General features: G+C 40.1%; 1 protein-coding gene across 4 annotated transcripts in view; it reads right to left on the reverse strand.

Annotated features, from left to right (window-relative positions):
- The window catches only part of ADAMTSL1 (ADAMTS like 1), a 684387-nt gene that overhangs the window by 223230 nt on the left and 446272 nt on the right, over positions 1–14885 (reverse strand). For all 4 annotated transcript variants that reach the window (XM_075067314.1, XM_075067313.1, XM_075067312.1 and 1 more), the window contains one exon: positions 6817–6944. In XM_075067314.1, coding sequence (XP_074923415.1) covers positions 6817–6944 — 128 coding nt within the window. The remainder of the gene's footprint in view (positions 1–6816; positions 6945–14885) is intronic.

Here is a 14885-nt window from a genome sequence, read left to right on the forward strand (position 1 = left end):
GGTGCCAAGCAACATGGAAAAGCCAGTCACAAAACACTAGAGACAGCCACTGATGTCTACATTAGCAGCAACGAGTTCTATGGCACCTTATAGACTAACAAACGTATTGGAGCATGAGCTTTCGTGGGTGAATACCCACTTTGTCGGATGCACGAAAGCTTATGCTCCAATACGTTTGTTAGTCTATAAGGTACCACAGAACTCGTTGCTGCTTTTACATCCAGACTAACACGGCTACCCCTCTGATACTTGATGTCTACATTGCAGTTAAAATCCACGGCTGGCCTTGTCAGCTGACCTGGGCTCACGGGGCTTGGGCTGCGGGGCTGTAAAACTATGGTGTAGAAGTTTGGGCTCGGGCTGTAGCCTGGGTTCTGGGAGCCATCCCTCTCATGGGGTTCCAGAACTCAGGCTCCAGCCCAAGCCCAAACGCCTACACTGCCATTTTACAGCCCCACAGCCCTGCTAGCCCAAGTCAGATGATTTGAGCCAACCAGTGTTTAACTGCAGTGTAGTCATACCCTCAAGGACTCCAGAGGTCATCCTCAGGGTAGAAGTTCCATTAAGAAGGTCCTGAACAAGGGTGGCCCTACCATCCAGCCTACCTCTTGGAAAAGTCCCATACTGGGTTTTTGGAAACTACAAAATAGAAAAAAAAAAAAGCAGAGCTTAACGGAGAATGACAGTCATGTTAAAGAAGGTGTCACATTCAAAACTGAGACTAGGAAACCTTTTTCCATGCAATGCATAATTAGGCCTACGGAATTCACTGCCACAAGGTATGATTCATGCCAGGAGCTTACCAGAAGTCAAAACAAAATTAAACATTTCTAACGAATAATAAAAATATCCAGAGTTATAACAGTAAACATTAAAACGATAAGCAATTGTGGAAAGGCAATCAATCCTCATGCTTCGGAAAATAAGCCAACTCTCTAACTAGTTGGAGGAAGGAGAAGGAGACTTCCCTGGGGGCAGTACAGCAAGTGTGCAACCTCCTCTGAAGTATGTTACTAGCCTCTGTCAGCAATAGGGTACTGGACTACTCTCTGATCTAATACGGAACTTCTTATGTTCTTAGACTTCTATAGGTGGGGTTTTTTTTTAAAAAAACAACTACAGAAATTTTATTTTTAAAGAATTTTTTTCACTCTCTACTAAATAAGTTCTGTACATAGAGTCTTGGGACAGAGAGAAAAAACCCTACCCATCTCAGTTGTACTGGAAGGACACATGCACTACATCTTCCTAAATCTAAGGTTTCCTTTAAACTACTATAAAAGAATTCTTACAATCTGTGGTGATCTGTGTTAAGATATTACAGATAAACCTGTCTATCTTCAGTTTGTCATTTGGTTTTTATGCTATTTGTTTCATGCTGAAAATATGCAAATAGACCCATTGTATATGACCCAACGTATAGTCTCATATTGTAAAGCTATACAAGGGCACCTCACAGATGACCATCATCACCACCCTCCCACCTTGTGATTATTATTATTATTCTTTACATCAATAATATCCACCAGCTTTATGTGACTACACTTCTAGCCCAGTGTTAGCTAGGCCTACATTTTTGCAGGTGCTCTGGCAATTGACATTACTGAGACAGCTAAGTTCATGACTGCATCCACAAATCAGGAGCGTAGACCTCAACAGTTATTCTGAACTGAGGCTTGGAAAAAGTGCTGGAGCACCAAGGTTAATAATGCAATAGCAGACTATGCTATGGACCTTAGAACCAAGGATATATTGCAGCAGTTCTTAAACAAGACGTAGCATAACATATCTCAAACTCACAAGTACTTGGTGTACCATCTTCACAATGTTAATCAGTGTTATAATGGATTCTTGTTCTGATATTGCATTTTAAACCAGCCAGTGCACCACGTGAATGCACCGTACACACAGCAGTTTCAGAATCACAGGTCTATATGAGGTAGGGTTATTTTAATTCCTTAACTGATAATCTGCAGCATCAAGAAGAGATGACATCTAGTGTCTGGTGGAACAAATCCACAACTAGACACTGTCCTGGAAAAATGTTACACAGGATACAGGCATCATAAAAGTACATCATTTATCCTCTCTCACTCCACAAAGAGAAAGTGTCTATCAACGGCTACTATACTGAGTAATTGAATCTAGCTGGAGTAGAACCAAGGATGATTCTAACTTAGCAGAGCCATTGGATCCACTCTGCCACATGTAATAATAGGAATGCTGAGCACTTCCCTAAAATCCAACTCACTACGTCACTATCTTCAAGCCCTCTGAGTGATGTGCATCTGCCACTCTGGCTGAATGGATACCTTGCACCGTTTGTAACGGCTAGTGAAAAAAGAGTGGGATGGGACTGCTCCCCAACACCAGATGAATTCAGAGACCATTTCAGTTAGCAAAACCAGTGGGGCTGATGCAGCTCGATTTGTGGTTTGGACATATTACCAAGGAGAAGTCACCATCAGGAAGGAAGGGAGGTACTTAATAAGGAAAAAATGAATTCAAACAAGTGACTGGACAGGCATGAAGATGCTAAACAATGCTAGGATTGTGACTCACTTGTGTGGATTCCCTCCCTTTCTCACCCCCATTGCTTTTATTGCTGAGCAGAGCTTGGCAGGAAGATGTTAATGTTTACTTTCTTTACCTACCACACATATATCACCCATCTAATGTCAAGAAAACCTCCATCCTGTGAAGCAGTTTATACAGGATTTCCTAGAAGAAAGAATGATGATAATGGATTTTGACCCTTAAACTCAGATTCAGCAGCTCAGTGTCCATGGAATTTCACATTCCACTAAGCATTCTGCTTTACATTCACACAGCCACGTTCCATCCTTCTGCCAGAAACAGCAGCTACAACAATGGCTAAGAATTCTAAGTAAATACCCAGGATTTTCAATCAACCTATTATCTCCTAAAATCATTTCTATAGTCCCGTGACTTTCTGCTTTCCTGATGTCTCCTCCTTCCTTCCTTATTACGACTTCATGAAGAATCTGGAAGAGTATAGAGAGGGTGGGAAATCACATTTACCTTCCAGCCAAGACCAGAAGCAGTAGAACAATTTTAATATTATGGCAATGCCTGTTAACATGCAAATTATAATTCCAGAGCTCTTTGTGTATTTGTAAGATTAGGGTGGGGTGAATTTAGATTAACAGAATTGATGTGACAGCTCTTTGCAACTGTAAAATATTTCCAGTGAAAGCTGGACTCAAAATAGATATGAAATATACGAGGAGTTCTCAGCTACCTATTTTTCCTGTGCAAATCAACATGCATCAACACGCATGCTGGGAATATTCTTTACTTGATTGCAATGTACATGTATTCTATCAGTCACAAAGCTGAAGGATATAATGTTATTTTCATTCCAGCTGGATGCTGAAATAGCTTCAGTTCCTATAGTAGGCAATAAATAAAGGCTAGATCCTGGGGAATGGAGCCAAGCTCATGTATAACGGCTTTTCTATCTGGTCTATCTATGTATTTCTAGGGCTCCCATAAACACAGTATTTAGCAGCTAATACAAATTTCCTCTGTGTGAAAGCAGTGCCATGGCTGCTACTACAAGGCATAGGAAGCAGTAGCAGATGTGATCTGCTGCTCTCCCATACCTGAGAATTTTGGATCAGTGGATGCATGTACTGTGCAGATCCACTGGACATTCCCAGGGCTGCCATGTTGCAGCAAAATCTTAATCCCCCTCCCAAGGAAACCAGTAGAGATACTGCATGAAGATCCCCACAGTGCCAGGGTGTGTGGAATCTCCCTCCGTCACGCCTCCATTGCTGATACTGTCTTGTGCCACCATACTACAATTTAAGTATTTTGCAGTGTTTAGTTAGCATACAGAGTGCCTCACCTATCCCCTTTCCCTTAAGCCTCAAGAATGAGATCTAGAGAATATGTCATCCCTTCTCCATAGCTCACGGATTTTAATATTGTGATGTCTTATTTTTTTATAATAAAAGTCACAGTATAGAGAAGGCAGATTGGGCGCTTCTGTTCTCCCTGTCTCCCAACACAAGAATAAGGGGACATTCAATGAAACTGAGAAGATAGCAAACTCAAAACTAAAAAAAAGGAACTACTTTTTCACTCCATATAAAATTAGACTGCGGAACTCACTGCTACAGGGCATCGTTGAGGCAAATAACTTAGTAAGATTCAAAGAGGTATTAGACAGTTACACAGATAACACGAATATCCAAAGTTATAAAAATTAATGCTAACAAAGAATATTGGAATGGATTAAAAGTTGCATGCTTCAGGATTTAAATCCATCTAACTACTATGGATTAGGACAACATCTTCAAGGAGCAGATTAAATCACATGTGGGAGTTCCTAAGTTTATCTGAGGCATCTGGAGCTGGCCACTATCAAAGACAGTATACTGGACTGGAGGGACCTCGGGTCTGTACCAGTCTGACAATGCCTGTGTTCCTAATTTAGTTATTTTATTATTGGTATTACAATAGTTCCTGTAGTCCCCAAATGAGATCAGGACCCCTTGTGCTATGCACTGTCCATCCATGCACTGTATGACAGTTCCAACCCTGAAGAATTTATAGTCTAAAAGACAAGCCTGAACGTGTGGGAGAGGAAACAGACACAGAAAGGCAAAATGACTTGCCTAAAAGTCGCAGAGCCAAGATTAGAATACAACTCCCCTGACTTGCAGCCCAATGGGCTGTCCACTGGACCAAATGCAAATAAGGATCACACAGCTGGGTCCCACATCTTAAATGTACTGTACATGCAAAATACATGTGTGTGCGGGAGTGACAGGGAGATCAAAATCCACAGCTTCTCTCATGATTTCTCCTTTGCATTTGCAAGAACTGTTAGAAGCACTACAGCATAGCCCTTTTGTTTTTGTGGATATTATTTTGTTTTTGTGGATATTATATGCAGTAATATAATAATATATATTTGGCCAAACTCTTCTCTCATTTACATATGTGCAAGCCCCACTGACTTCACTAAGGGTTGTAACCATATAACTGAGACCAGAATTTAGACATTATATTTAAAACCACATTTTCAAAAGGAATTGGTGGCATTACTTAATTAATTATCTCTTAGTTAATGACCAAAAACCTTACACCAGATCTCAACTCCAATATTCTACTCCTCCTACATGTATTTATATCTCACTGGTATCAAAAGTAGCTCTGCACAGAATATTAATTTGGAGATAAACCATGCAGCTCAGAGAGGAGAATTATGTCCTACATACCTATTATGTTATTTTATTGACTTATGCAAACACTAACGTTAATTGGAGCGTGCTGAATATAAGAGCATCAGAATGTCAGAGTTAGGATCTTCCATGGGGATCTGAAAACAGAATTTCAAGCTAACACTTCATACTTGCACAATTGCCACAAAGGTTTAACAGCAAAACAATACTGAACCTAACGAACGGCAGGAGCACTGTGATACTAATCAGAACATTGGCAACTGCAGGTTGGAAAGAAATTGATTTCAGTTAGTCAGCTGCATTTCATTTAGAAATGGAGCAAGTATTCTTTGCATAGCTTCAGAACTGAAAAGATGGGCTCCCTATCTGTTTTCCCTTACTGTTCTGGGAGCCATCATATACCATGAACATTCCTCACAGGAGAAGAAATCTTTAGGTTTGCTTTGTGGGTTGGTTTGTTCCACAACATTGAGCTAACTTGCCAATTTTTAATCTGTATAAAAAATTGTAGCTTCCTCCTTTTAATTTTATTTGTTGTACAATTCTATATAGCATATACATTTCTGTAATGTGATCAAATGTATCAAGCAATGAACTGTTCCACACATATACCCTCAGGTATTTATTTCTTCATATAGTCTTGCCAGGTTTTCAACTGTCATGTATTTAGGTTTATTTCAAAATCTCCAATGTTCAGGTGTGTCTCTTTCCTCCCTCCCTTACACTCCACTGGCTTTTTTTTTTTTTTAATTGTAAAATGCTTCCCAGCACAAAAATTAATCATTTAACACTTTTTAAATTTGGAACTGCATACAAACCAGAAAAAAAGGAAAAACAGTTCTACATTTATGATAGTGCTAGTTCAAGATCAAATTTTACTTTTTACAATTTATTGTTACCGGCTAGCAGAAGTTGCACACATAACCCCCTGCATTCCACATTAAAAATATGGAGATCAATCTCTGATTGGACACAACCTCTCATCTGGTTTCATAAGGCAGGAAGAATTGATTCTGTGTGAATGGGGCACTGAAAACCTACTGTATTAAAGACCAATGGAACTGATTTATGAGTTGATTTCATAAACTCTCTCTGACTCTGCCTTCTTCCTTCTCCTTATTTAAGCACAAGGACCTAAATTGCAGCAGATCCACTCTGTAGAGCTGTTATCATTCTCACTTATACAGCCCAATATATTATTTTGTGTCTATGTGATGCATTTAAAATCTCTATGCGACTAAAGGTTCTAGGGTGCTAAATATGGAGAATTAGCTTCAGTCCAGGATGTGGGTGTGAAAAGGATTACCACTCAAACAAAGATGGTGAATGGGAGTTTCACTTTTCAGTAGCTGGCAAAGTACAGTATGCTTAGGTAAAACAGTGCAGAAAACTTTTGTTCCTCTATGGGTTTCATATTTTAAATGATATAGTGGACTATCAAACCTGCTGGCTGGTTGCCTGAATTAAAAAAAAAAGCAATCTTCTTCCACTGAGGCTAGAATTTCAGCACCATTCAACACATCCACTGCTCTTTATGCAGTGACATATGTCAGCGTGTTGAGTTCTCCCACCGCTAAGATAAAAGCATTTATCAACTTACTTGCTGCTCAGGCAGCGTCTGAGTGAATAGGAAGCCCCTCCTCCACAAGTGCGTGAACATTCACTCCATGAACCCCAGGCATCCCACAGTGTATCTCGGTCTTCTTCAGACCGAGCTGTTCTGGAACTCTAGAAGAGGGAAAAAAAACATAACCCAGGAGATTAGTGAAGAATAACTTGTCTTAAATCAATCTTATTGTAATTCACTTAGCCTTTCTGCATATCAGATATGCTGCAGGTCTTAGCAGACCCTGCAGAAAGATGTTTTGCTGAAATTCCTAACTGCTAGGCATTAATGTGGTGTTCACAATAGATGGCTATTTAGGGTACCTAATTTCACCCTTTTAGTGTTCACTTTCCATCGCAGCCTTGAGACAAGGGAGGATTAATATGAAAGAGCATTTTATACAGCAGTGAGATCAGGCATTTTCTGTGTTTGCGGAGAAGAGGGCTGTGATACGGGGTTGTTCATATGAGTATTTTTGCTACACTAGAAAAGAAGAAAATCCCATTTGAACAACTGGTTTTTCGAGGAGAAATTCCACAATCTGTGCAGGTGATTGGGCTTGTAAAGTATATGTGTACAAATGGAGGCCAACTAAAGTACTCATTGAAAAACTGGCTCATTGCACTTCGGGTCATCCCTAAAGAATGTTGCATTTTAATTGTATTTAGAACAGACTAGAGGAATGAACAAAAATAGGGGGAAAACTTTTGAAGCGGACAATCTTAAGCATCTAACCACTGGTATAGTAATCTGGAAACCTGTGTTAGCTGTAAATCTGCAGGGATTCTTTTCAGAAGCAGAGACAGATCAACATAGAAATCACTTTATCATCATAAACAGAGCTATGTACAACTTTTGTACTGAAATCTGAATCCTGGCAAAGACTCCAGTGTTATTCACAGGTAGAAGAGAAAGCATTGACTGATCTGGGGCAGTGAACAGTTACATATATGTCTATTCAGAACAGACTTAGAACATATCACAGCCCTAGACCTAGATCCAAATTCAAACCCTCAATATCTACTGAGTTGGGCATTATGCCTGCTGTCCTCAGTCTTTAAAACTGTTAACCAACTGGGACTTACAGTGTGAGAAATGTGTTATTCAGTGTAAAGGTACCATTGCTTGTATTTGTAATACAGGAACCAAGAGTTTATTATTTATTCTAACTATTAATACTGAGGGAATGTTCTAAAATGGGAATTTTCTAATCTTATCAGAGATGGCAGGGTGTGCTGTAGCAGATGTTCTCACAGTTACATATTATACAGGGCAAGCACCCAGAAACAAGGCTGGTTGAAGAGAAGACAGCACTTTTATACAATGTGCCAACACTGAGGTCAGCTGGCTCTGCTCAAGCATCTGGACACATCTAGATCACATAGGAATGCTGAGGCTTAACTTTGGTAGCGTAACCCCCCTCATATTAGTTACTTGAGTACAAACAATTCGCAATGACTTAGTGGTATATTGTATGTCCTTAACAACTAAATAAGGGGGAAATGAAAACTGTAGAAGAGAGACAAAGCAGACTGCCTTCACTGGAATTGCACTCATGGCCGCCCAGAGGATTCAGGGGGTCTGGGGCAAAGCAATTTCAGAGGCCCCTTCCATAAAAAAAAAATTGCAAAACTATAGAATATTATATTCTCATGGGGACCCCTGTGGGGTCCGGGGCCTGGGGCAAATTGCACCTATTCACAATTTGCCTGGTTGCACCCATTTTCACGGAGATGAATTTGGTACTCTGTTCGTGTGTGTGAGTGTGTTCCTACACCTGTGCTAATTCATGATATTAAATAGATTAACATTACAGAAATGTCTGATTTTCACAATGATCAGTACACTATTAAACTCCCCCGTATATTACAGTATGAGTTCACTTTATTTGATGGGTCTCTATTCTTCCTACTTTATTCTATTTGTTACATAGTGGTTTCTGCATTTGTTTTCCTTTAAGAAGTTATTGCTACAAGTGTCTTACAATAAGACCTCTTATTACGTTGACATGTGTTAAGAAAAGTTATAGGTAGCTTACACTTTGTGAAATAATTGATTAATCCTATGCATGCTGTGCTGCAGAGCACATATGAAAGCATTACACCTTTTTTCAAGGCATTCCTTTTAGTTTTATTGCCACAGATATCCATATGGCAATTCAGGTGTGGCTTCTCTAGGAACACAGTTTATCTGCAATCTCTAAAGGCACCATAGGGCTAAATCGATTAACAGAGGACAGATGTTTTCTAATTCTCTGATGCCTTCTGAAGAGCCCTTTTCTGAAAAAAAGCAACAAGTAAATATTTATAATTAAAAAAAATTGTGTTTTGAAGGCCCAATTTTGCCCTCAATTACATGGGTGAGGTATATGGAAACTGCACTTGACTAACAATTTAGTTCATGTAAAAATACTCAGACTGCACAGGTTGAAGTGATAATCAAACCACATTGTTATATTCACTCCAAAGGCCTGATTCTACTTTCACTGACACTGGTGTGAAAGTGCGGTTACTCTGTGGAAGTCAATGGTGTTAAACCAGCGTGAGATCAGAGCCAGGCCATAAATTGGCAACTGTTAAGAAAAAAATAAGATTTTCAGGGCAGTGATCAAGCCAATTTTTCTTCTGCGTCTCTGTACTTGTTTTTTTATCTTACACAGTCCAAGCCCAGTCTTGGAAAATGAGTCACATATATATGGGCCGCATGGGTGAAAAAGCAAGTTGTTACTCTCTGGCAGCAACATTGAATATAGCTGTTTGTTTTTAAAGGAAGTGGTGGGGCTAAGCTGCAGGGCTGATGGACAAGATATATAACACCATTGTCCGCTGGACCCTTGCAATGGCACTGGTGCTGCATTCCTGACACTATTGCTCATGTATCCTTAGAGGCATAACAGTTTGTTTTTTTTTAAATTCAAGCATAGATTTTGAAATATACATGTGTGTAAAGGCCCGCCCCCCAAGTAAGGAGAGCTGGATATACTCGCTGTTTCAGTTCTGAAGTAACCTCTGTCCACATGACATGATACTCATGATGCCAGAACCTCCTGGTACACCCCCTTCCAGAGGGCATTAAGGGCCTGATCCAAAGCCCACTGAAGTCAATGCAAAAACTCCCATGATGTTTAGTGGACTTTGGATCAGACTTTAAAATAACAGGCTGCAAGCAGGCCCCAGTACAATTTTTAAGGTGGAGTGCAAAACAGGATGTGATGAGTAAATGACTTTGTTTGGATCTTCTTGAAGAGATATGCAAGTGAATCTAATGACTGAGGGATCATTAGCTTGAGCCAGAGGCATACGGCGGGCAAGTTTTTCTCATGCAGCTCTACTAAAGCACCTCAATTGTGACCCTACTACTCCATTCCTGAACCTCTCCCATGCTGAGGTTGTGTGTCACACCAAATTGTGGGTGGTTTTGAGGATGTGGCCAGTCTCCATTTCAACTCTGCTACACGGCAAGGATACTAGAAATGTGTCTTAAACAGGTGCAGCACTTTCTTCGCCAGATGCAGCTTTCTGAAGAGCAGATTCTAATTTAGATGGGTAACTAAATCATGTTTTAATCACCGTGACCATGCAGGACTATGTTGTTTTGCTTTGGATCCACCAGCTGTAAAAAATAGACTGAATTAATTTAGTGAGAGAGAACATTGGATCCAACCATTGTGTGTATTATACTGATTAGTCACACTAAATTCTATCCTCTCTTTCTCATCTTTATGAAAATGCAGCTCATCTTAATTTTGAATCAACCCTGTAGTTGCTAGGAATAAATGCAGCAATTAAAAAGAGTATGATAAGGGATTAAACTCTTGACTATAGCCAATCCACCTCCCCAGCTGCAAAAGATGACATATGCAATAGTTTCCCAGATGCATTCCATCCTCTCTATGCAATCGTTTTAGCCCTTACATGTGAGATAAGAATAGCTGGATGCCAGTTCACTGAAGTTATTTCAACTGGCAGCTTTCTGGCTACCAGCTTCATAAAATAAAAATGTGTGCTGCTTGTTTCTATTTTTCACAGAAACAAATATCATCAAAATGCATACAGATACACGTGCTAATTATTCAGCATTGATATCAAGACCACTCTGAAGAGCAGCTAAACAGGGTTGCAAGGTGAAGCCACATAACTGAGGACTCTTACCTCATCGCAAGTTACAAGCAGCCCAGCTAGACATGCGAAGGGTCCACATTTCTCTGAAATAAATTGCACACTCACTCAGAAGGTAGTCATGTGCCAGTTATTTGCATTCCAAGATTTGTTATAAGACCTATATATTCCCAGAAAGCATGTGATCTCAAGTTGGAACAGGCTCCAAGTTTTCTTTTAACAAGTGGAATAAACTTTCAATTCAATCCATGTTTAATGTTAAAGAAGGTAAAGTGAATTTCCCTCCTCTGAATTGTGTATTTGAGAAACAAATCCAAGCTATTTCAAATCTAAAATCGTTTGTTTATATTCCAGGCTCTTCAAATTTGCAATAAACAATACAAGTAGTTTAATCCAGTTGAATCTATTTTCTTTTTTGGTTTATGGCATTAAAACTTAAGGATTTACTGTACAGTACAGATTTAAGACAAAAACTTATACCCCAAAGAAAATAATTTCAGTCCCACATAGCCAATGACTCTAGAAAGCAGATTTGACTAAACTGAAGAATGCATATTAAAAAAAAAACACCTCTACATTATTAGGCCAGAACATTCTAGTTATGCTACTTATACCCTTTTGTAATATTTCAACCATTACCATAGAATTCTTTAGCAAATGGGAAGAAACAGGACTATCCTACACCAGAGCAGCTGAGAAATTCTGCCACCATTTGAAGCTCCCTTCCACTAACACTTATTTCCTTCTTAGAAAAGCCCTTATAAGCTGCTAGTTGCTTTCCTTCAGGTTGATGTTTCACTAAACAGCACCAAATGCCAGCTGCTCAGGATGCAGACTCTGAGCATGGCTCATTGTATGTTTCCATTGAGATCGCAAGGGTTTTCCTCACACTGCCAGTCATAATCAGGACTCAGTTTGATCTCCCTTTTAGCCATCCACTGATTTGTCTACAGTCATTTCAATTATTTGTTATATTTGCCCCAACATCTGAGATATCAGCTGCAGAACTATCACCTCATGCAAGAAATTCCTAACAATGGTTACAAATCACAAGCATTAAAAATCGGCCAGGAATAACTGAAAGCAAATCTTTCCTTGTACCTCATTGCCTTAAAATACATTTCACCTAGGACTGATCCTGTAACTACCATGTAACATAGCAACAGACCCCCACCAGAAGAAAGGAAAGTGAAAACTGAAAAATTCTTTAAGGAGTCAGAGAAATCCCCATCACTAATGATTATGAAAGCTGGAAGAATCAGGCGCATACAGGAAGAGCGGTGAATGCACAGGGCACATGGTCCCAGAGCCTTACAAAGGAGAATCGGGTTTTAAACTACAGAGCTATACAAAACCTTTGCCTGGCAGATAAATAGACTGTGTTTTTCAAAGGAATCTAAGGGAGTTAGGCACCCAAATCACAATAAACTCAGTGGGAGCTGGTTGCCATGAGCTACCCAAGGGTCTCCCTTAGGCTTCTCAGAAAACCCCATCTTCATTGTTTAACAATCAGCCTTGAAGAACTGTTTATTACACAGTCTTCAGGTTTTCATGTTATTTGCAGAACAATAAGTCTTCCCTCCCCTAATACACAGCACGCAGTAGTCACTTAAACCATTTGGAGTAGTATGTGATACAACCCAAATGTCACACCCCTTGAGTTACAGCAGCCAGCCTGACCAAACAGGAGCTGTGCCCATGGTGAGAGAACCATGTTTCTTCAATGTGTGTGATGGGAGAATGGGATTGGGAGCAAGACCTCAATCAATATTCCAAGCTCTATAAAAGAAGTCCATCCCTAAGAAAATAAATGATGTGTTCACATACTGGAATTCAATTAAAAATTCTGTTTGAAATGGGAGTCTCCCTATTGAAACCAACCATTTGCCTGTGTCACACAGAGACCACCACAAACAAAGGTAGATCACATAAATTTAATTCCTCCGCCAGTTCCAAGGGTTTAGATTTTCCTCCTCCTCCAGTAAATTGCAGCTGGAGTCATATCCTCCAAGCAGCCAGCGAGTTCTAGAGAGGAACCAGTAACACAGCCCATTGAAAATGCCATAAACCCATTGACGGATGAGGATGCTGATGTGGAATCTGAGTCACAGCTATTTCCCCGATGACAATTGCTGCTGGTTTTGGTTAGGAAATTCAGATCATCTGGTTCTTATCACAGCCCCACTGTTTGGGGACATGATGATCTGTCAGTGCCAGGACGCAAGGCTCCTCTGAGGCCATTGCCCAAACTTGTCTTTTGCTACTGCAGAAATGAAGCCAGTAACAGAAAAGAATATTTTCTCTATACAAAGCCCTCCCTCCCACCAGACACAGTTATATGCCTGTGCGGGTTTCTGCCAGGCTATGTATCCTTTCTCTTTTGCAATTGTTGGTGTTTCTTATTCTTCAGGTATGTCTGACAGGTCAGGCATTTGCTACAGTATAACGATGCTGTCTCTAGTGTGTAAAGAAGTAACTGCACTCAGGGTTTATCTAGGTGCATTGTGTTAAGAGACGGGATAAGTGACCTCATACTTTTGTAAGGAATAAAAAATTCAAAATTTTCCCCACTGTTTTACAAATTTTCACTTGCAAAATATTGTGCATCTTTCTTGTGTTCCATCCAAGGTGACAGCTTCATTAAAGCTCAGCTAGGAAATTGCTTGGAAATCTCTATTTTTTGACAGAAGGCACAGCTAGACGATAACTTCACAGCCAGTTGAATTAACATTGATAATTACTGTCAAACAGAAAGTTAGCTGCTAAGGCATTTCTGACTAGCTGTTGGACTTTTGGGGCTATTATCTCTGGAAATCTCATGAATCAAATATTCTAACAGTGTTTCCAGTGACCAGAACACATGCTTAATATATTTAGGGACAAAAAGAGTTGCACACTGTCTGAAACAGTACCACAATATTGAGGTACATCAGCTGTACCAAAGTATATGTTACCATTCTGCATACCTCATCAGAGCAGGAAGCATAGTGGTTATCAAGAATCACCAGGCTCTTCTGTGAAATGCATTAGTGGTCTCAGTCCAGCTTTTAAAGGACACATGCCCATTTCATGGAAACCAATACCACCACAACTGGTGACCCTTTGATGGCAAAGTCAGTGGAGTTGCAAGGACTGAATGGGTGTGAAGACTGAACTAGCCTCTTACCCCAGAGGTGCTTTCTTCAGGTCAGGATGGAAGGATGGGGAAGTGGTGTGGGATTGTTTGAATTTCTGTTCCCCCTACTGTTTTTCATCTAAGGCTAAATAGAAGGCTACAGTCTTAAGAGTTGCCAGCCTGCCAACTTTCAAAGGAGCCATACAAACTGTAAGAGCTTGATTTTTGGCTCCTTGCACATACAAAGCTATGGAATACAAAGGGAGTTTTGCTTGCACAGAAGTTTTACTTTAAAAAGTAAACAGTTAGCTGTCCACTGTTGTTGTTAGCAGCCCACACGTGGGGTTGTTTCATGACAACCACTCTGTTAGAGGAGGTATGATTTACTGTATGTTGCCTAATCAAAAGGATGTTGCTGCTTAGAAAACTACACAAACTCCTGAAAGCACTTAGTTTTCTGCAAGTACCATGGAAGGAATCACAGAATATCAGGGCTGGAAGGGACCTTATGAGGTCATCTAGTCCAACGCCCTGCTCAAAGCAGGACCAACACCAACTAAATCATCCCAGCTAGAGCTTTGTCAAGCCTGATCTTAAAAACCTCAAAGAAAGGAGATTCCACCACCTCCCTAGGTAACCCATTCCAGTGCTTCACCACCTTCCTAGTGAAAAAGATTTTCTTAATATCCAACCTAAACCTCTCCCACTGCAACTTGAGACCATTACTCCTTGTTCTGTCATCTGGTACCACTGAGAACAGTCTAGATCCATCCTCTTTGGAACCCACTTTCAGGTAGTTGAAAGCGGCTATCAAATCCCACCTCATTCTT

The sequence above is a fragment of the Chelonoidis abingdonii genome, chromosome 6 (assembly GCF_003597395.2).
Source record: "Chelonoidis abingdonii isolate Lonesome George chromosome 6, CheloAbing_2.0, whole genome shotgun sequence".
Taxonomy (NCBI): domain Eukaryota; kingdom Metazoa; phylum Chordata; order Testudines; family Testudinidae; genus Chelonoidis; species Chelonoidis abingdonii.